The sequence below is a fragment of the Muscardinus avellanarius genome (genome assembly GCF_963383645.1).
Source record: "Muscardinus avellanarius genome assembly, chromosome: 1".
Classification (NCBI taxonomy): Eukaryota; Metazoa; Chordata; class Mammalia; order Rodentia; family Gliridae; genus Muscardinus; species Muscardinus avellanarius.
Genome location: NC_137786.1, coordinates 151,162,907 through 151,186,599, shown reverse-complemented (window position 1 = coordinate 151,186,599; position 23,693 = coordinate 151,162,907). Strand labels below are relative to the sequence as shown.

At 38.0% G+C, this 23,693-nt stretch overlaps 1 protein-coding gene across 1 annotated transcript; it reads left to right on the top strand.

Moving 5' to 3' along the window:
- Positions 1–452: 452 nt before the first annotated feature.
- Positions 453–19,206, top strand: LOC308260822 (baculoviral IAP repeat-containing protein 2; the record flags this gene model as incomplete). Its single annotated transcript, XM_080692371.1, has 8 exons — positions 453–1,233; positions 1,323–1,422; positions 8,373–8,451; positions 9,220–9,265; positions 14,912–15,154; positions 18,229–18,483; positions 18,871–18,912; positions 19,013–19,206. The coding sequence occupies 8 exons, from the start codon at positions 453–455 to the stop codon at positions 19,204–19,206; spliced, it is 1,740 nt and encodes a 579-aa protein (XP_080548497.1).
- Between the last annotated feature and the right edge of the window lie 4,487 nt (positions 19,207–23,693).

The following is a 23,693-nucleotide window of genomic DNA, read 5'->3' as shown; positions in this document are numbered from 1 at the left end:
ATTTTGAGAATATAAATTGTTTTGACAAATTAAGTTTTAGTATTTTCAGAAGTACATAGACCTTCAGGTTAATTACTATACCAAGTTATGAGCAAATAGCACGTGGGTTACCTAAAAGAGTTCAGATGATCCCAAAGAGTACTAAATATCTTTATTATTTAGGAGAGAAACTCATCCTGAATGTAAAATCGGATAAAAATCCAGTAATGAAATTATAGTGGATTCTACTTAAGTAGGAGTCTATCATTTGATTTCTTTTTGTGATAAAATTCTAGTGTAAGGAGATGAGAAATTTCATGTGAAAGTTTTAGCCTTCAAAAAATACAATTAATTACTCATGCATAAAACTACCTCCTAAAGAGTTGTCCAAGGTCTCTTGTACCAAAAAAATTAAAATTATAATGGAAGAGAGCGCAATCCTGTCAAATTGGACCAACGACAACAAGCAAAAAATGAAGTATGACTTTTCATGTGAACTCTACAGAATGTCTACATATTCAACTTTCCCCACCGGTATTCCTGTTTCAGAAAGGAGTCTTGCTCGTGCTGGTTTTTATTACACTGGTGTGAATGACAAAGTCAAATGCTTCTGTTGTGGTCTAATGCTGGATAACTGGAAACAAGGAGACAATCCTATTGACAAGCATAAACAGCTATATCCTAGCTGTACCTTTATTCAGAATCTGATTTCAGCAAGTCTACAATCTGCTTCTAAGAATACCTCTCCAATTAGAAACAGTTTTGCACATTCATTATCTCCTACTTTGGAACATAGTGACTCATTCAGTGGTTCTTATTCCAACCTTTCACGAAATCCTCTTACTTCTAGAACAGTTGAAGATTTCTCGCCGATGAGAACTAACCACTTCAGTTATGCAATGAGTACTGAAGAAGCTAGATTTCTTACTTATAATATGTGGCCATTAACTTTTTTGTCACCATTAGACTTGGCAAGAGCTGGCTTTTACTATATAGGACCTGGAGATAGGGTAGCCTGCTTTGCCTGTGGTGGGAAGCTAAGTAACTGGGAACCAAAGGATAATGCTATGTCAGAACACCGGAGACATTTTCCCAACTGTCCTTTTTTGGAAAATTCTCTAGAAACACTGAGGTTTAGTATTTCAAATTTGAGCATGCAGACACATGCAGCTCGAATGAGAACATTTAAGTACTGGCCATCTCGTGTTCCAGTTCAGCCTGAGCAGCTTGCAAGTGCTGGATTTTATTACATGGGTAAGAAACAAATAGCTATACGTTTTTATCTAGTGTGTTTTATGTTGGCACATACTTTTAGCCAACTTTTGGTTCCTCTTCCCTTTTAGATCGCAATGATGATGTCAAATGCTTTTGTTGTGATGGTGGCTTGCGGTGTTGGGAATCTGGAGATGATCCATGGGTAGAACATGCCAAGTGGTTTCCAAGGTAATAGTTTTTCTTTTTGGCAGTGCTGGAGATCAAGGGTCTTTTACATGCTAGGTATTCACTCTATCACTGAACTACTTCCTTTCTGCTTATGAAAGTAAGTGTTTTGAAAAGGTATTCCTAAAAGCTGGGTGTGGTGGTACACACTTGTAATCCCAGTACTTGAAAGGTTAATATAGGAGGCTCACAGGTTCAGGACAGGTCCAGAAACTTAGGCCCTTTGCAACTTAGGAATAATTCTGTTTCCAAATTAAAATTGGGCTGGGGGGTGTAGCTCAGAAGTTAGAATGACCTGGGTTCCATCCCCAGTACCACAGGAAGAAAAAAAAAAAGTATTCTAGGCTTAACAGCAGTAATTATACTTACATGATTAATTTTACTTTTAAATTATATAATGGGCAGAGGGTGTGGCTTAGTGATAGCGCTCTCAGTATGAGCAAAGCCCTAGGTTCAATCCCCAGCACCATACACACAGATACACAGAAGGTAAACTATATAGCAAAGCCTTTCATAGGTGAATTAATCTCTTAAAAGACCAAATTTTAATGATCTGCAGTTTTCTGTACAATTTTCTTCTTTTGTAAGCCATGCATTCAGGATATAATTTAACTTATTCTTGTTGACTCATTTATAATTGTGTCCACAGTTTGCTTTAAAGTGGACATAAGGATTCTAAATATGTAAAATAGAGCAAAAAGAACGTAAATTAGAAAAAGATAAGGGAAAAGGAAAATGAGATATCAAAAGGTCTAATGAATAAAGCAGATATAAAAATGCATATAATAAAATCTGATTATTTAATTATAAATGATTTTTTGTACAGTTTTATTTTCTTACTGTGTTTCTTATTTTTTTGTTCTTTTTTTTTTTTTTCTGTGCTGGGGATCAAACCCAGGGTCTTGTACGTGCTAGGCAAGTACTTTACGTCTGAGCTACATTCCCAGCCTCTTTTTTATTATAGCACGGAAAAATGTAGGGGCAGTGTTAGTGGAATAGAATTAGAAAGTAATTCTGTCTTTGTAATTGAGTAGGTATGTGATCTTGGACCTCATTTATAAAGTAGGATCAGGTTAGATTTTTTTTATTGTGATATGTAATAATATTGACCACTTTAACCACTTTTAAATGTATATTTCTGTGGCAGTAAGTACATTAATATTGTTCTGCAGCTATCACCACTATTCGTCTTTTCAAATTTAAATTCCATACCCATTACATACTATCTCCCTGGTAACTTCTACCCTACCCCTAGTAACCACTTTCTACTTTCTGTCTCTATGAATTGGGCTACTCTAGGTACCACATATAAATTGAATCATACACAATAGATAATGATTTTATCTGTTTTTCACATTAATGAAGAAACTCTTGAATCCTTTCAGGAAATTAAAGAATCTTTTTGTCATTTTCTTATGATACATGATGAAGGATTTGAGAGCTGAGGATGCCACTCAGTGGTAGAGTGCTTGTTAAGCATGCTTACGGTCCAGGTTTGATCCCCAGTACAGCAAACCAAACAACAGAAAACTTAAGTAACAAATATTTGATATGGATTAGTACACTGTTAAAAGTTTTATTTTTAAAATATATCATTATAGTTGGGTGTGGTGGCGCATGCTTGCATGCTTGTAATCCCAGTACTTGGGAAGCTGAGACAAGAAGATCACAGGTTCAAGGACAGTCTCAGAGACTTAATGAGGCCCTTTGGAACTTTAATGAGACTCTGTTTCAAAGTAAAAGAATATTTAGGGCTGGGGTTGTAGCTCAGAGGTAGAGTAACCCCAGGTTCCATCCCTAGAACACCCCCCTCCACAAAAAAAAATCATTACTATTCATTCATAATATATGAAGTTACTTTTTTTTTTTTTTTTGCAGGTCTGGGGATGGAACCCAGGGGCATTCACCTCTGAGCTACATCATCCCCTGTCCTATTTTTTATTCTTTATTTTTAAACAGGGTCTCACTAAGTTGTGGAGGGCCTCGCTAAGTAGCTGAGGCTGTCCATAGCCTCCCGAATGCTGGGATTAGAAGCTTGAGCCACCACGTCCAGCTATGAAGATACATTTTGATTTTTCAGCCTGGAAAGGAGCTGTTCAAATTTATTTAAAATTACAAGACAAAGCACATTGTATTATGAGGTATTTTTATTTTTTGTTTTGTTTTGTTTTGGGATTGAACCCAGAGACCTTCCTCTCAGGTATACCCCCATCCTACTTTATTTCATTTTGAAATAGGGTCTTGCTAGGTTTCTGAGAGTCTCACCACTTACTGAGATCACTTGAACCTGTGATCCTCTTGTCTCAACCTCCCAAGTACTAGGATCACAGGCTTGTGCTACCATGCCCAGCTGAAATTTTTTTTTGTGTGTGGTACTAGGTTTGAACCCAGGGGCATACTACTTCTGAGCTATACCCCAGCCCTATTTTTTAATCTTTATTTTGAGACAGGGTCTCACTAAATTGCAGAGGGTCTCACTAAGTAGCTGAGGCTGCTGCAAACCTGCAGTCCTCCTGTCTCAGCCTCCCAAGTACTGGGATTTCTAGCGTGTGCCACTACGCCTTACTCCAGCTTAAAAATTTTAATGATATAAATGGTTTTGGCTCTATGGAATTATATGCATATAATTTGATATTTAACTGATGTTATGATATCAAAAAGATAAAAGCTTCCAAATTCCAGTGTTTGAATTGTGTTCAACACAATTCTTCAAAACACTTCTATATTGTGTGCTTTATAATCCAGAACAAAATCCTTATTTTTTAAATGTGTTTTGTTTTAAATGGTTATATAGAGGAAAAGACTTAGAAATGCTTTTTGTAAGTACTTCTCTGAAAACAATAGGTTGTAATTGCAAATAATCTTTAATCTCAGTAAATGAAAAGCCAAAACAGATAATTGCTATTATTTTAGCACAGTTCACATATTCATAAGTATTTGTGTGCCTGCTTGGTACTATTTTAAATGTTGGAGATGAAACTGCAAGATAGAGAAAAAATTCTCTGTCCTTGTGGAATTTATTGGAGAAGGGGGGCATATGAGGTGGCCAGGCCTATACTTGGTGTCTTTAACCATTGAAAATATAAATTAATTAGTCCAACATTAAAAATAATTTAAAATTACACAAAAGTCACTCATACAGAGAAAATTAGCTGTGTCATCTGGGTGATGAACTTGAATCTTGTGCATGCTTATGTTTTCTACAAACTTCTCTATGCATTTATTATATTTACTTTGAAACTCTCAAAATACTCCTTTAAAGGGAAAGTAATAATTTTATTGATTTTCTTTTAAAATTTAAGCTTTTTTTTTTCCTTCCCAGTACTGGGGCTAGAACCCAGGGCCATTCTACATCTGAGCTATACCCAGCTCAGTTTTTTATTCTTTATTTTGAAACAGGGTCTCATTAAGTTGCAGAGGACCTCACTAAGTAGTTGAGGCTGGCTGTGAGCCTGCAGTCCTCTTGTCTCAGCCTCCCAGGTACTAGGATTACAAGCATGAGTCACCATGTTTGGCTAAAAGTTAAGTTTATTGAGGTATAATTTGCATAAAAATCACCTTATGACCTATTTTATTTTTTATTTTGAAACAGTCTTGCTAGATTGCTGAGGCTATCCTTATATCTGCAATGCCACCCACTTTATGAGTTTTAATGTGTAAAGTCATATAACTACTACTGCAAATAAGGAATAGAACATTTCTGTTACCCAAAAAGTTGTCTGAGAGAGTAGATCTTAAGTGTTCACACAGATTTTTGATTACTGATTTAATCTTTCCAATTATAGTTCTATTCAGATTTTCTACTCATGATTGTAGTTATGATAGGTTGTATGTTTCCAGGAATTTTTCCATTTCTTTTAAATTATTCAGTTATATAATAGTTTATAGCCGTCTTTTATGAGTATTTCTTTATTTTAGCTTTTATTTTTTGTGTGTAATACTGGGGATTGAACCCAGGCTCATGTGCATTCTGTGTAAGTGTCTTATCACTGATCTGTATCCCCAGTGCTGCTTATGTGTTTCTATATTTCTGTGATTATCATTTACTGTGTCTTCTCTCATTTCTAATTTTTTTTGGGGGAAGGGTCTTTTTCCTTTGTTTACCTAAAGCTTTGCTGATTTCGTTCTTATGCTTGATCAGGTCTGCTGTTGATGGTCTTTTGTGTTTTTCATATTATTTATTGTACTTTTCAGCTCTAGGATTTATTATTTCCATATCTCTGTTGAAATTCTAAGTTTGTTTACCTGCTTTCATTGAGTTGTCTGTGTGCTTTTGAAACTCACTAAATTTCCTTAAAGCAATTGTAAATTCTTTTCTGTCAGTTTGTAGAATTCTTTCTTTTGGGTTGCTTACTGAAAAAATAACATGTTCCTTTGATAGTATCATGTATCCCTTTTTTGTAGTCTTGTATTGATATCTTTGCATTTAATAGAACATTTACCTCTTTTAGACTTAATGGCTGGTTTTGTTGGAGAAAGACCTTTACCCTTGGGCAGACATGACAGGCTCTGGCTTGTGGGGGTGTGATGGTTCTGGCACCATGGAATGTCCAGTGGTATAGTCTCGCTTCAGCTTTGCTAACTGAGGTCATTATTAAGGAAGATTACTAGAATCCTCAGTGTTCAAGGCAGCAGGTGTCTGTGGCAGCAGCAATGGTTGTTTGGTGGCAATACTGCTGGAGACTTGATTTCTTTTTCTCTTGTCAGAAATGATGTGGCCAGTAGGATCTGTCTTGACAGTGATTCTGGCTTTTGGGCTCTCTCAGGGTGGTGGTGGAACTGGTGTCTGATATGTAGCCACAGAGCCAGGGTCCAGTTTGCAGGTACATGGGAGAGGCAGTGGCTCTTGGGTCCAGGGCACTGACCAGCCGGCAGCGGTGGTGCTTCTGGTGCCTAAGACACGAGTGCACACTGAGTAGCCTCGGAATTGGGTCTGGAGCACACATATGTTGAGCAGTTGCAGAACTGAAGCTTGAAGAGACAGGAGCAGAGTAGATAGGGAGCAGGGATCTAACTTGTGGCTACATGTAGAGCATCTACAGCTCTGGAGTTCTCTTTCTGGAGTGGCACAATAACTGTTCCTTTTAGGAGGAGAGGCACAGCAGTGTCTCCTTTTAGGGTATTCACTTAGGGTCCATAACAGTAGTGGTTGTTGGTTATCTCCGTGATGAAAGCTGTCAGTGTCCTCTGCAGAGTAGATTGCTGGGTTTAATACCTTCATTTTGAGATCTGCAGGAAGTTGGTGGTTGTTTCAGGGGCTCTTGGTATCTTCAGTGGCAAAGGTTGCTGGGGTCCTCCCCTGAGGAGGATACTGGGGACTGAGATGGCACCTACAGTATGGCTGATACAGATAGCTCCTGCCTGTCTTTCTTCTTGGATATCTCTGCTGAGCTGATCTCCCTGGAGATCCTTTCTTTGAAGTTATTGGCCTTATAGTTTTTTATTTTAACTTCACCATATTACTGTCGGCTAACTGAACTTAGAGCCCTTTCAGGGCTGTCATTGGACATGGATAGGTATCTTGTTTTTGTGTAAAAAGAAGGATCTTATTTTGCCATCTTGCTGATTCATTCTCTCAAACCTTTTTTCAGTTTGTATCGTGTCCTTTCATTTCTGTAACACTGTCTTTTGAAGAGCAGATGCTTTTAATTTTGTTGATGTCATTTGTTATGGATTATGGTTTTGGCCTTTTTTCTAAAATTTTTTTTCTTATACCAGAGAATTTTTTTCTGGAAGTTTTACTGTTTTAGGTCTTATGTTTAGTTATTTGATCAATTCTTAGTTTGTTTGTTTATTTATTTATTTTTTTGGTGGTACTGGGGTTCCTGGAAGCCCTTCTACCTCTGGGCTACACTCCCAGATCTATTTTTACATTTTTATTTGGAAACAGGGTCTCCTAAGCCAGTGTGCGCGGCTGGCTTCGAACCTGTGCGATCCTCCTGTCTCTGCCTCCCAAGCGCAGGGATTACAAGCATGCGCCACCACGTCTGGCAGTTCTTAGTTTATTTTTGCATATAGTATGAGCACAGGTTGAGGAATTTTTTTTTTTTTTTTTTGGGTTTGGGCTTTTTTTTTTTTTTTTAATAAGATTTAAAGAAGTTTTTAAAAGATAGAAATACAGAGGATAGGTACAGTTCCATACCAGACTGGCATGGAGGGGTGACTCGAATGAATACACCACTGCTATTATTTTTTTGAAAAAAAAAAAAAGAAATAGAATGGCCATAGATGTTATATGAACTTCCTGGATCACCTTTGAGAAGCCCTACTAGTTTAAAAATAAATATTTGAGAAATACTGTCACAGTATATATAGATAAAAATATTTGATTCTGTATTTTCAAATGTAATGAAAGAGTGAACATTGGGGAAAGATCAGAGGTGTATTATGAAAGATAAAATTTCAGTGTTACTGATTTATAGTTTCTAAAAAATTGTTAACCCTGAAAAGTTTTATTTTATTTTTTTATTTTTTGGTGGTACTGGGGTTCCTGGAAGCCCTTCTACCTCTGGGCTACACTCTCAGGCCTATTTTATACTTTATTTATTTTTGGAAACGGGATCTCTTAAGCCAGCGGGGCTGGCTTTGAACCAGTGCGATCCTCCTGTCTCTGCCTCCCAGGTGCGGGGATTACAAGCGTGTGCCACCACACCTGGCTAAGCCTGAAAAGTTAATTGTATATAACAGAAAATTTCAGCTTTTGCCTCTGTATATCCATACTTTATGTTGTATTAATGGAATGGTATAGAAAAATTTTAGAATCTACCAACAGATAGTAGGAATGTGTCTTCAGTAGTAATTTTATTTCTCTTAGATACATCTATCTCCTAGGTTGTGAAGTAGAATGTTTTTGCTATGGAATATTATCAAAAAGATTTGAAAGCTACTTTTCTGAAATCATTGGGTTATATTTAGTTTTGGTATGAAACAATTATTTTCTTTTTATGTTCTAGGTGTGAGTTTTTGATACGCATGAAAGGACAGGAATTTGTTGATGAGATTCAAGCTAGATATCCTCATCTTCTTGAACAGGTATATACATTTTAAAAATTAACAACATTGAATCTGCTGCATAATAATTAGAAATATGTAATAATTATATCTGTTTTCTTCTCGTTACATAGTTTGTATTAATGACTCCTCTGATAGTTAAATTTTGTCACCAACTCATTGGTTCAGGGCTCCTTTTTTTTTTTTTTTTTGTGGTACTGGGCTTCCTGGAAGCCCTTCTACCTCTGGGCTACACTCCCAGACCTATTTTTACATTTTTATTTGGAAACAGGGTCTCCTAAGCCAGCGCGCGCGGCTGGCTTCGAACCTGCGCGATCCTCCTGTCTCAGCCTCCCAAGCGCGGGGATTACAAGCGTGCGCCACCACGCCCGGCAAGGGCTCCTTTTAAAAGATTGTTTTTTGTTTTTAATTTTCTGCAAAACCCTTCATCCTACCACTGTACAACTTTGTGATGGAGTTGGAGAAGTAATCTTCAATGTCTTTGATCCTTAGGAGTTGGACCTTTAGACCTTTAACCCAATTGAAGTCTTAACCTTCTAAATGGAATAAGAAACCATTACTACATATCTTCCTATTCTCCTGAAATGGGAGAAATATTTGCATTCTAATTTGGAAGTAGGTGAAGTTTATGGAAAGCTATATATTTTTGGAAAAACAAAGCAAAGTGAAATATATAAATTACCCAGGTTTTAAAAGGGCATGTGCATTTACATAAAGTAAACTTAGTGTTGCTATTCTGATTGTTTGAAATTTCTGATTTTACCTATTAAATTTTCTCCTATTTCATAGTTGTTGTCAACTTCAGACACTCCGGAAGAAAATGCTGATCCACCAAGTATGTATGAAATAATTTTAAATATATAATTGGAGTTGGGTGTGGAGGCCATACCAGTTATCCCAGTAGTTGAAAGGCTGAGACAGGAGGATTGCAGATTTGAGGCTAACCTTGGCAACTAGTAAGAGCTTAGGGATAGAATGCCCCTGGGTTTAACCCCAAGTATCCACCCCCAAATATATATGTGGAATGGGGATTTTTATAAGATTATTAGTAGTGAAGGTATGTTAAAAAAAAAAGGGGGTGTTTCTGAAGCTGTAGGGAAAGATACTAGAAGTTAACTAATAAATATTTTGAATCTACTAAGATTTGTGGTAAAGGGTTCTGGAAAATTATCTAGTATTTAAAATGCTGATAATTCAGCCGGGCGTGGTGGCACACACTTGTAATCCCAGCATTTGGGAGGCTGAGACTGGAGGATCGTGGTTTGCAGACAGCCTCAGCTACTAAGTGAGGCCCTCTGCAACTTAGTGAGATCTTGTTTCAAAATAAAGAATAAAAAAAACAGAGCAGGGGGTATAGCTCAGAGGTTGAAAACCCCTGAGTTCCATCCCCAGACCCCCCCAAATGCTGATGTTTCAACTGGAGAGACAAGACACATGCAAACAACAGCAAATAGCTCAAAGCAGTGTCAGATGAGAGATGCAGATAAGCACTCTGAAGAGGAAAAGGTTATTGTGAGCTAGCATGATTTAGGAAAGGCTTATTCCTGTATCTGTATATCTATACAAAGATATATAGGTGCATTATAATTATATATAATAGTGTGATTCACTGTGACATTTTTACATGCATAAAGTGTGCAGTTTGGTGTGTTTCATTCTTCTAGTTCCCTCCCCATTTTCCCTCCCCTGATCTCTTCTCTTGGTCTTGATCTATTTTCTTTTTTTTTTCTTTTTTTTTTTTTTTTTTGGTGGTACTGGGGTTCCTGGAAGCCCTTCTTCCTCCGGGCTACACTCCCAGACCTATTTTATATTTTTTTTGAAACAGGGTCTCTTACGCCAGCACGGCTGGCTTCGAACCTGCGCGATCCTCCTGTCTCCGCCTCCCAAGCGCGGGGATTACAAGCGTGCGCCACCACGCCCGGCTGGTCTTGATCTGTTTTCAAGGAGGTCTCTTTTCTTTCCTTAAAAAGGCCCAATTTAAATGTGATTTAGGAATTGGGTTAGATGTTAGGTATTAAAATTAGGTATAGAGTGTTTCAGTGTAAGGATACCTTTGTGTTAAAACTTGGTTTTAGTCATATCTGTCAGTAGTTAAAACATATAATGTACATATATTACGGTGTCCATAATGGTTAAGACAGTAATACATCATTTTATGTACTGATCACATCTAGAAAGGGATGTTCTGTTCTTGGCACATGATTTCAAAAAGGATATTAGCAGATTTGTAACTGAAACAGAGAAAGATAACCAAAATATATGAGTCCTAGACACCATGACTCAGGAGGATTAGATAAATGATTAGCTAGTATTTGAAAGTTAGGAGTACCTTAGTACATGATGATTTATTTCCTGTGTAAAGGAACTGAGAAAGATTAAATAAGTAGTGGTACTGACTGTTCTTACTTAAAATTTGTTATCACAGCTGTCAGGTAGGCTGCCCTATAGTCCTGATGCAGTTCCTGAGTTTGTAAGTGTTCAAAATGACTATACATAGTCTCTCAATATTATTAAGTTTCTAGACACTTTTCCCCTCCTTATTCTTAGTTCACACCCTTGCTTCACTAAGGAAATAAAAGAATCAAAAGAGAACTATTAGCTGGACATGGTGGCTCACAACTCTAGTCCTATTATTTGGGAGGTTGGGATAGGAGGATCATAGGTTTGAGGATAGCTTTAGCAACTTAGTGACTAAGCAACCTAGCAAGACCCTGTTTCAAAAAAAAAAAAAAAAAAAAGAAGGAATGGGAGGAAAAAAGAGGAAGAATGTCCCTGGGTTCAATCACTAGTACTTAAAAGAAAAAAGAGGAAAACTGTTTTGTCTTACTAACAGCAAAACACCCATGTACATTATATATCCAAGTATTCTTTTCTGTCCTTTTAAGGATGTACTGTCCTTGCCCTTAATTAAGACCAGCTCTTCCACTTGTCCTCTGGAGTCTATTCCCTGCTGTTAATTTATGAATGTTGCTTTGGCAGTGAGAACTGTTGTGTTTACAAGTTCCTTACTTGATTATTAATCAGCGTTTGATTCGGTTGAATATTTCTTCTTTTATTTTTGTGTTCCATGCTGCTTGTACCTACCTCCTTGTCTTCCATCTCACAAAGTGGGACTCCCAGCAGAGCAAGACTATTGCTCACACCAGACTCCTGCTTTATCTTTCTTTTTTGCAGTACAGGGGGTGCAACCCAAGGGCATTGTTTCTCCAAGTTACACCTCCAAGCTTATTTTTTATTCTTTCTTTTTTTTTTTTTCCAGTACTGGGGATGGGACCCAGGGGCATTCTACCTCTGAGCTATACCCCCAGCCCTAGTTTTTACTCTTTATTTTGAAACAGGGTTTTACTGAGTTGTGAAGGGCCTCACTATATAGCTGAGACTGGCCGTGAACCGTGATCTTCCTGTCTTAGCCTCCCAAATGCTAGGATTACAAGCCTACTCCATCATGCCCGGCTTTTTATTCTTTATTTTGAAACAGAGTCTCACTGAGTTGCAAAGGGCCTCACTAAGTAGCTGAGGCTGTCTGTAAATCTGTTATCCTCCTGTCTCAGCCTCCCAAGTACTAGGATTACAAGCTGTACCACCACGCCTGGCTTTCCTGCTCGCTCGCTCCCTTCCCCTCTCCCCCTCCCTCCCCCCCTCCCCCTCCCCCCTCTCTCTTCTTTCTCTCTCTTTTCTTTCTCTTCTTTCTTTCTTTCTTTCTTTCTTTCTTTCTTTCTTTCGTGTGTGGGTGGGTCTGGGGATGGAACTCTGGGGCATTTAACTTCCGAGCTACACCCCCTGCCCTATTTTTGATTCTTTATTTAGAAACAGGGTCTCACTAAGTTGCGGAGGGCTTCCCTAAGTAGTTGAGACTGTCTGCGAACCGTGATCCTTGAGTCTCAGCCTCCTGAATGCAGGGATTACAAGCGTGCGCCAACATGCCTGACTGTATCTTTCTTAACACATCCTCTTTCCTTGACTTCTGTGACACCACACTCAGTTTTCTCCTACTTTTTTGATTCTGAACAGTTTTCTTTGCAGCCTGCTTTGTCATTATTCTAAATGATGGGCATGAGTATCCTTCATGCTCAGGCCAAATTTATTTTTGTATTTCCTAGCCCCAGGCTGGAATGTTCAATTACCTACTTAAATTTTTTTTTTTTTTTTTTTTTTGGTGGTACTGGGGGTGGAACCCAGAGGCTTTCTACTTCCGGGCTATACTCCCAGACCCATTTTATATTTTATTTGGAAACAGGGTCTCACTAAGTTGCTGAGAGCCTTACTAAGTAGCTGAGGCTGGCTTCGAACCTGCGTGATCCTCCTGTCTCGGCCTCCCAAGCGCGGGGATTACAAGTGTGCGCCACCACGCCCAGCTACCTACTTAAATCTTAAAGTTACTTCCTATCTTTGGTTATAATAAGTGCTTCAGAGTTAAAATGTTCTAAACAAAAATTCTCTGCATCCTTTGTCCCTTAGATTTAATCCTTCTCTGGTCTTCCCCATATCAGTTGGTGTTACTTAATTAATGGTATTTGATAAGATTAATGGGTTGTATTAGAAAGCTCTATTTCTGCCTTCGCAGAATATCCCAAATCTGACTACCACTACCCACTTCTACCTCTGTCAACTTCCTCCATACTACCATCATTTTGACACAGTATCTAATAAGTTCTTCTTGATTTCACTTTACCCTATTAAAGTCTCTCTCCACAGAGCTGCCAGTGTCCTTTTGAAAATAAGTTTTATCAGCCATGTTCTAGAATATTCTAGAAAACTTAGAATAAAATATAAACTTCTTAAGGTTCTACATCATCTGGTCATTGTCCTCCTTGGTCTACCACCTTCCTTCTGTTTCTTGAACATGTCAAGCTTTTGTCTTGTTTTAAGGCTTTTTACACTTGATTTTCTCTTTGCCTGGAGAATTCTTTGAGATATCCCATTAGATCACTCCTTATCATTCAGGTACTTGGTTTGTTTTTTATAGTGCTGGGATCAGGTCTTTGTTTTGATGTTATAACTCTTCATACAGGGATTCTACATAGTTTGAACAGCTGTGTATATGTTTTTTATAACAGTTTTCCAGTAGATGGCAGTAAAGTAAGTTGCTTAATACATGCCTTTGCCACTTAGTTTCTGTGTTTATTATAACAGTTTTCTAGCAGAAAGCAATAGAGCTGGGCATGGTGGCCATGCTTGTAATCCCAGCATTTGGGAGGCTGAGACAGGAGGATTGCGGTTCACAGATAGCTTCAGCAGCTTAGTGAGGCCCTTTGCAACTCAGTGAGAACCTGTTTTTAAAAAAAAGAAGGCAGTAACTTGAAGTATGTCTATAATTTTACAAAAATGCATATGATCTAGCATTGACTCGGTTACCAGAAAATGCTTCCCTGATCCTTCTTGGCCTCCTGCCCACTTACTTTTTCTTTAAAGCTATGAGAACAAATGTTCTATCTATATACAAACTCTATTACTTTGCTTCCTAAATCACATTTTTATTACCCTTCCCATCTTTGTTTATTGTTCCCATATTGTTTATGTTGTAGTCTGTTTGAGCTATCTACGTGTCTAGTACCTATTCATACTTTAAGTGCAGACTTTTCTTTTTCTCTTTTTGAGATAATGTGGATTTAACCCAGGGCCTGATGTGTGTTAGGCAAGTGTTCTACACTGAGATATACCCTAGCCTCCAACTTCATCTCTTAATACCACATTTTCCATGAAGGTTTGCAATTTCTTATATTTTTCTGGCTAAAGATTGACTTCTCTCTTCTAAGATTTGTATAACATATTGGCTTCTAAAAATAGATGTATTTCAGAATCAATTAGGGAATATTTAAAAGATAAAGAATTTGTAAGCCTTGTTCCTTGAGAGTTGTTTTAGTTAACATTCTCACTGCTGTTACAGAAAAACCTGACATGCAAAAGAGGAGGAAAGGTTATTTCAGAAGTCATAGTCCACTTTTGGGCTGGTTTTCAAATAGGAACTTTGGCTACACATGATCAGGGCATCATAGTGGGAAGCAGAGAACAAAAGGGGTGTGGGTCCCAGACACATGCTATTCCTGGCCATGCCCTCACTGACCCGCCTCCACTTCCTGTCTCCAGCATGGATTCTTTGTTTGCCACACGAAGATTTGAGGACATTTAAAATAATAACAAGAGTAGAATTGAATGCAGGGGTATTCTACCTCTGAGCTACATCCCCAGCTTTATTTTATTTTGAAGCAGGATCTCAGCAATTTGTAGCTGACCTTAAACCTGCAATCCTCCTGTCTCAACCTTCCTAGTACTAGGATTACCAGAATATGCCACTCTGCCAGGGTGTGGAAAGTGATATTTAACTATTATCAAGTTTAAATTTTTTATTAGAGTTACAGGTAATTGATACTTACAGCTCATCTCCCTCACTAGGCTGAGAATAAATGTTGTGTCATATTCATTATTTTCTCCATAGCTTTAGATTTGTGGAATTTAATATTACAAATGTCTTTTCAAACAGTTGTTCATTTTGGACCTGGAGAAAGTTCTTCAGAAGATGCAGTCATGATGAATACACCTGTAGTTCAATCTGCTTTGGAAATGGGTTTTAGTAGAAGCCTAGTGAAACAGACAGTTCAGAGTAAAATCCTAACCACTGGAGAGAACTACAAAACAGTTAATGATATTGTATCAGCACTTCTTAATGCTGAAGATGAGAGAAGAGAAGAGGAGAAGGAAAGACAAGCTGAAGAAATGGCATCAGGTATTTGGGAATGTTATCTACATTATTTTTCAATGGGGCTCATAAGACTATTACATATTGCTGACAACAGCTTCCCAGTCATTTCTCAACTGTACCTTGTCTTCTTCCCCTCTCAGTTGCCCCTACTTGAGAACCACTGACTATAGCATTTTTCTATAAGTTTATTTTCTGATAACATTTCCTAATTTATGCTAATCAGAATTTTAATGTAGTAAGCCCTTGAGCCATATTGTATGTCTTGCTCACATATAACAAATTTAGATTGTTTTTAAAAAGCAGGATTTTAAAGTTGGATGCAAGCTGGGTGTGGTGGTCCATGCTTATAATCGCAGCATTTGGGAGGCTGTGACAGGAGGACTGTGGTTTGCAGACAGCCTCAGCTACTTAGTGTTTAGTTAGTCCTTATAGAAATATTCATAATATATTTTACTCACTGATTCTTGTTTAGGTAGTCCTTATAGAAAAAATAAAATTTATGATGAAATCTTAGGCTGGGAACCCTTGCCCAACAGGATAGAAGGAAACTGATTTTGGTATTCATTTGGATTGTACTAAGTCTCAGTCTTGGCAGGTGTGGTGGTGCACACTTATAATCGCAGTATTTGGGAGGCTGAGACAGGAGGATTGTGGTTTGTGGACAGCCTCAGTTACTTAGGTCCTTTGCAAGTCAGTGAGACCCTGTTTCAAAATAAAGAATAAAAATATAGGTCTAGGGGTACAGCTTGGAGGTAGAATGCCCTGGATTCTACCCCTAGTACCACAAAGAAAACAAATAAATAAAATATAAAAATAAAAATAAATCTTAGCTTCTTAAAATATGCCTTTTACATAATAATTTATTCCTCCAACAAATGTTTATTGAGCATAGGCCAGTGCTAAATCGTGGTGATTGCCCTTAAGGGCAATCTTATTGTATGGCCATGGAACAAAGTGTTTAAAGACTTACAGATTACCGGATTTGTGTTTAAATTCTGGCTTTCAGTACTTACTCTATTGGCAGTTTATTCAGTTAGACCTCAACTTTTTGTTCTATAAAATAGGGACAATAGTAGTACCAATCTCATGAGGTTGCTGTAGGAATTAGATTTTGTTTTGTTTTGGTACTGGCCATTGAATCCATAGCTTTTTGCATAATAAACACATGCTCCTCCACTGAACTACACTTCCAGCCCCTCTATAACGTTAAATAGATTGATTTGGAAAGTGGGAGTGGCTCATGAAATAAAAGGCCTGAGGAAAGTGAAAAGACTTAAGGATTGTTAAGCAGTAATGAAATTCAAGCAAGCTTATATGAGATCGCTGTAATCTAGTCACCCTAGATTTCTCCAACTTTTTTTTTTTTTTTTTTTTGTGGTACTGGGGTTCCTGGAAACCCTTCTACCTCTGGGCTACACTCCCAGACCTATTTTATATTTTTATTTGGAAACAGGGTCTCTTAAGCCAGCTAGGCTGGCTTAGAACCTGCGCGATCCTCCTGTCTCCGCCTCCCAAGTGCGGGGATTACAAACGTGCACCACCATGCCTGGCTTTCTCCAACTTTTTTGAGGTGAGAAAATAGTCTTGAAGTATGGCTTTGGGAGTGTTAATATAAGGGGAAAGGCCAAGTAAGAAATAGGGAAGAGAGTTTTTTTGTGTGTGGTTCTGGGGATGGAACCGCAGGAACATTCAACCTCTGAGCTACGTCCCCAGCCCTGTTTTTTAATTTTTATTTTGAAATAAGGTCTTGCTAGTTGATAGAGTCTCACTACTTGCTGAGCCTGTCCTCAAACCTTTATTACTCCTTTTTCAGCCTCCTGAGTACAGGCGTGCACCACCTACCTGACTGGGAAAAAGAGTTGTGTGATAATAAAATATCATGGAAACAACTTGTTTTCTAGGTTAGAATGGGAGTAAGCAAAACCAAGAGACAGTTCTTCTGTTAGTAGAATTGGGAATGATATGGGGATCCTGAAAAGGATCAAATATGTTAGCAGTGAGGTAATTTATTAAGGTAGAAAGATAGGTTGTAGTCAGAAAAGGGAAGTTCATACTTATGAGATGAATGGAGCAGTTCACTTCTGGAAAGATAAAAGAGGAAGGAACTAGACTTTTTTTTCATTAGACTTGTATTAATGTACTTACAAAAATTGTTTTAAGTCTAAAGTAGATAGCTTTATAGTGATTGGCATACCAAAGTAAGGAACTTTATAAATAATACTTCAGGAATTTCTTTCCATACTTCTTAAATGTAAATTTCCTATAGAATTTTGTATGAATTGGAGTTAAAGGAAAGCCATTTCCTTTTAAAATAAAATTAAGCTTGGTTCTTATATAATTTTTTTAAACAACATAAATCTAGACATTTATAAAATAATAGTATGCCAGATATTGTGCTAAGTAGTTTTATATATTATTTAATCTTCACACTTCTTTGAGGCATATATGTTATTTGCTTTATAGATGAGAATACTGAGGTGTGTAGAGGGATGTTAAGGCATATGGCCATTAAGTGGCTAGACTTCCATGGGAACTTAGGTCTGTCTTGACTTCTCAGCTCAAACTCTGAAACATTAGTTCTTACGACACCTGGTTTGCAATTTACTTTGTAACCCTGGACAAGCCACTCATGCTTTTTTGAGTCTTTTTTCCCCTTGTCTGAAAATGAGAGGCAATACTTGCCTAAATTAATTGACAGGATATTTGTATTAAATGAATTGATGTATATGCAAATGCTTATAAAAACCAGTAAAGTGATTCAAGTAGAAGTCAGTAGTCCATGGTGAGGGGAATACAGAAATGGGAAACTTACTATCCTCTACAATTCTTTGTTTATTTTCAGTAGAATAAAGAAAAGCATGGTTCTAGTATGTGTTAATACTGAGATGTAAAAATTATAGGAACAGAGACCCCATGTGCTCTGTAATATGTCCTAGTTTAATTTTCTGGAAGCTTTCCAAGCACAAGTCATTTGGTCCTTATCTTTCAAACTATTTAATACTTAAAATTATTTGTAGGGTTGGTTATTCATGACTATATGGGTGTTGTTGGAGAAGTTTAAAATCTTACGGATTTTTTTTCTTTTTTTCAAAATGAAGATGACTTGTCATTAATTCGGAAGAATAGAATGGCTCTTTTTCAACAGTTGACCTGTGTCCTTCCCATCCTGGATAATCTTTTAAAGGCCAATGTAATTAATAAACAAGAACATGATATTATTAAACAAAAAACACAGATACCTTTACAAGCAAGAGAACTGATTGATACCATTTTAGTTAAAGGAAATGCTGCAGCCAACATCTTCAAAAACTGTCTAAAAGAAATCGACTCTACATTATATGACACCTTATTTGGTGAGTTTGTTGGGAAAATCATTTAAAAAAAATCTTTAGAATTATGTTCATCTCTCTGACAAGCAAAATAAATCTAGCTAAAAAATTATAATGTATACATTTAACTTGTCTCAAAGCTCAGTGTGGTGGAGCACGCCTGTAATCTGAGTGCTTGGGAGACTGAGACAAGAGGACTGAGGCCAGCGAAGATCTGCAGCACCTTAACTTGTCTCAAAAAAGTGATGCCTTTTATTTTTCAGGTCATATGCCTAAATATAATGGCTCCTGATAGTATGTTAAGCTAAAATCTGTGTCATTCACTAGGTAATGTGTGGAAAGAAATAAGTAGTAGATGAAATAGTTTGGTATTTGGTAGAGTGATGCTTTTTGTATGCTTTTCTTCCTCAGTGGAAAAGAAGATGAAGTATATTCCAACAGAGGATGTTTCAGGTAAATAGAATTAAGACTTAAAACCAACATGAAATATTACCTCTTTTTTTTAAATGAGGACAAAGTGGAAACTAAATTTCACTAAGTTTTTGTTTATTAGGTCTGTCACTGGAAGAACAATTGAGGAGGTTGCAAGAAGAAAGAACCTGTAAAGTGTGTATGGACAAAGAAGTTTCTATTGTTTTCATTCCTTGTGGTCATCTAGTTGTATGTCAGGAATGTGCCCCTTCACTAAGAAAATGCCCTATTTGCAGGGGTATAATCAAGGGTACTGTTCGTACATTTCTCTCATAAAAGGCTACATATTAGCCTGTACAAAAGTCTAAAATATTGACCATTGGAGGCCATCTGCAATAAAAAAGGAATGTTTGGGTTTTCATTTAGTAACATTCATGTTATACTTTGCTTTAGTGCTAATAATTTTGTTTCTAAAAAAGTGTTGTATATTTAATTTTAATCTATTCAGTTGCAGGGTAAGGTTTATGCTTGATGAACTAAATTAGTATGTATCTGTGAAAGCAGGAGGCATTACACAAGTAGTATCAATGCTTGTTATGGATCATTTCAGGAGTTACTGAACTTGGTATTCATTATGACAGCTTTGAGTACTAAATACCAGTATATTTTAAAGGAACTATAGAAATCAGTAACTCTGAAATTCATCAGTTATTGTGCCAAATTATCTTTGGTGCTTTTCATTTCTGTTGTAAAATAAGGATTTTTCTGTTACTGATAAACACAATTTTCATACTTTGTGAGATCTATCTTAATAAAAAGATTGCACCATCAGAATGTAATTTCTACCCTAATATAAGAAGTAATTTTTATATGTTTTCATTTTACTCAATTTCTATTAAATAAAATTAATTAAACAGATTAAGAAGTGTTTTCTTGCCCGGCGTGGTGGCGCACGCTTGTAATCCCTGCGCTTGGGAGGCAGAGACAGGAGGATGGCGCAGGTTTGAAGTCAGCCGCGCGCTGGCTTAGGAGACCCTGTTTCCAAAATAAAAAAAAATGTAAAAATAGGTCTGGGAGTGTAGCCCGGATGTAGAAGGGCTTCCAGGAACTCCAGTACCACCAAAAAAAAAAAAAAGTGTTTTCTTTTTTTTTTGGGTGGCACTGGGTTCCTGAAAGCCCTACCTCCGGGCTATACTCCGAAACCTATTTTTATACTTTTCTAATTTGGAAACAGGGTTTCTTAAGCCAGCGCAATCCTCCTGTCTCCACCTCCCAAGCGTGGGGATTACAAGCGCCCGGCAAAAGAAGTGTTTTCTAATTATAGTGATTCATGAGAATTCCTTTAGATGACAATCTAGTTGCTTTGTATAATGCAGGTATAATTCTGGGTAAAAACTGAATCATTACCAAACTTTTTCTTGGGGGGGGCTACACTCTCAGACCTATTTTATATTTTATTTGGAAACAGGGTCTCTTAAGCCAGCGAGGCTGGCTTTGAACCTGCGCGTTCCTCCTGTCTCAGCCTCCCAAGTGCGGGGATTACAAGCATGTGCTACCACGCCCAGCCCAAAACTCTTAATATGTAAAATTAGGTATATTAGGATTTTAAAAAGTTTAATTGCTTTGTTGCATAGTGGTGATAGGAAGAAAAATAAGTAGCTCCTTTTTTGGGTGCAGTTCTGTTTGACTTTTTCCAGATATAGCTCTGTGGTAGACTTCTGAGACCAGGTGGATTGGAAGTTTAACATTAAAAACTTGCTGTTTTTCTTTTCATTGTAGAAGTCTTTTAGATCTTTAAGTAGCAAATACAGTGGGAGGATGGATGAAAATTTCTCTATCCTCAAGTCTTTTTTAAAGATTTATTTCCATCCTGATATTCTGATACATGTATGGAAGTTCAAATGCATGTACTCAAGACTCAGGTCAGCAAAATAGTCTCTCCACTATATAGAGGGAATGCAAAGGGAATTTTTAAACTGAGCTACATCCCAGGCTTTTTAATTTTGAGATAGGGTGTCACCAAGGCTGGCCTTGAACTTGTGATCCTCCTGCTTCAGCCTCCTGAATTGCTGAGATTATAGGTATGGGCCACCAAGCCTAAGCCATCCCCTAAAATTTAGTAGATTATTTAACTTTTCCATCTTTGATCCAGAAGAAGTTATGATTCCTTTTAGGGATTATCAGCTGTCTAAAAGAGTCAAATTAGAAGGCCTTCTTCAGCCAACCCAGTGTATATAAATCACAGAACTAGCCCGGGTTATGAGTACAGTCCAGTGGTGTAGCACTTGCCTAGCAAGACCAAGAGCAAAACAAAAAACCCTATCTGTTGTTATTGTGGGTGATTATTTAATCTTTTTTTTTTTTTTTCTTTTTTGGTGGTACTGGGGTTCCTGGAAGCCCTTCTACCTCCAGGCTACACTCCCAGACCTATTTTTGTTTTATGGTTTTTTATTTGGAAACAGGGTCTCTTAAGCCACCGTGGCTGACTTTGAACCAGCGCGATCCTCCTGTCTGCGCCTCCCAAGCGCGAGGATTACAAGCGTGCGCCACCACGCCCGGCTTTATTTAATCTTTTTAGGAACTTTTTTCTTTGTTTTCTTTTTGCTTTTTAATAGTTACTATATATCCAGGATCCACTGTGCATGCAGCAGGCACCTTAATAGATGCTTTAATTAATTAAAATGTGCTATCGGCTGAATTTTAACCGGTCAGAATTCTTATGTTGAAGTCCTAATTCTCAGAATGTAACTATTTAGAAATAGGGCTTTTTTTTAAAAAAAAAAAGGTAGTCAAGTGTGTTGGCACATGCCCATAATCCCAGTACTTAGGAGGCTGAGACAGGAGGATGGCAGGATGGCGAACAACTGCAGTAACTTGGTGATTCCCTGTTTCAAAATAAAACAAATAAAAAAGGGCTTGGGCTGCAGTTCAGAAGTAGAATGGCCCTGGGCTCAATCTCTAGCACCACACATCTACAAAAAGAGATAATTAAGTTAGAGTGAGAGCCATAGGTAAACCCTAATCCATATGACTGATGTCTTAAGAAGAGATTTGGATACAGACACACACAAACTGATGACAGCGTGAAGACACCGGGAGAAAGGCAGCATCTGCAAGGTTTGAGAAAAGCCTTGGAAGATAACAATCCTGCCAACATCTGGATCTGTCTTCTAGCTACCAGAACTATGAGGAAAAGTTTGTTTAAGCCGGTCAGGCTGTGGGACTTTGTTATAACTGCCCTAATTGCCCTTTAAAGTTGCAGTACTTTAAAGGACATTTAGTCTAATATGTAGTTCTTGTCCTGTATTTCCTTAGTGACTTCTCTGATTATCCTTTTGAAAGTATCATACTGAATTTCCCTGCCATTATTGTATTGCAGTATGTATTTAGATGTTCCTATGGTGGGTGCATATATGTTTATAATTGTTAGGTCCCCTTGATGAGTTGACCTGTTGTTGAAGAAATTCTCTGGAATAATAGACCCAAAACCAATTAAAGTAGAAAAGAGGAAGATTATTACACTGGCAGGCAAGGAATTAGGATAGCTCCTGAAAAGCTCCCGTCTCGAGCTCCACATGAACTCTCACTTTTATAGAACGAAGGGTGGAAGTAGGCAGGTGGGATTACAGAAGCTGAAACATGGCAGTCAGTGATTGAGTGACCTATGTGACTTACAACCTATATTATGATCTATGAGACTACCACCTGTTCTTCAGGCAGTTGCCTGGATACATGGCCTTACATTTTAGTAACTTCTCTACCACACTACCATAAAATGACCTTCTTTGTTTCTTTAGTTTCTAACTTAATCTACAGTATCTAAATTTAGCCTTTTCTGCTTTCTTGCTTTCTACTTACATGGAATCTATTTCCATTCTTACTTTTGAACTTTGTATGTCTTTAAAGGGGAAATGAATCTCTTGTAGGCAGCATTAAGTTGGGTCTTTTTTTTTTTTTCAATCCATTTGGTTAGAGGTTTTAACTCATTTGTATTTAAAATAATTACAAGTTAAGCATCCCTCCTAATAAAAAAATCTGGGACAGGTTCACTGCCAGTCTCAGCTACTTAGGCCCTCAACAACTTAGTGAAACCTTGTTTCAAAATAAAGAATAAAAGCTGGGTGTGGTGGCATAGGCTTATAATCCCTGCACTTGGGAGGTGGAGACAGGAGGATCACACAGGTTTGAAGCCAGCTTTGCTGGCTTAAGAGACCCAGTTTCCAAATAAAATATAAAATAGGAAAAGAATAAGAAGCTGGGGAAGATGGCGACCGAGAACAACCAATCTCCATTACCACAAAATCAGCGCCTTTCATAGCCAGAAAACACCATCACCAGAGAAACAAAAAAATCACCAGGCTCCAGAGAGAAAGCAGACTGAGAACAGAGCTCAGAGCCACAGAGGAGATAACACCGGCCTCCTCATGCCCGAGGACGCGGCAGCAGCGCTTTACTGCCGGCGGCAGCGGTGAGTTCACCAGACAGCTACAGCAAGCCAAGGTGAGCCGCTGCGGAACAGCCAGGTGGGATCTTTCAGCGCAGGGAGCATCTAAAGCTCCCAGTGGCTGAGCTCAGCACACGCTGCAGTGACTCAAAGTGGAACTCAAAACCAAGAAGAAATACGCCAGCCTCATGGCCGAGGGCGTAGCAGCGGCGCCATATTGCCACCGGCGGCACTAGCAGCGAATCCACCGAGTCCAGTACAGCTACATCTGCGTACTCAAGAACAGTGAGTCAAATTGCGGGCCACAGAGGAGAAATCCCAGTACTGTACTCCCTGGGACTTGACCCAGTGGGGGAGTGGCAGTGGCAGAGATATCACA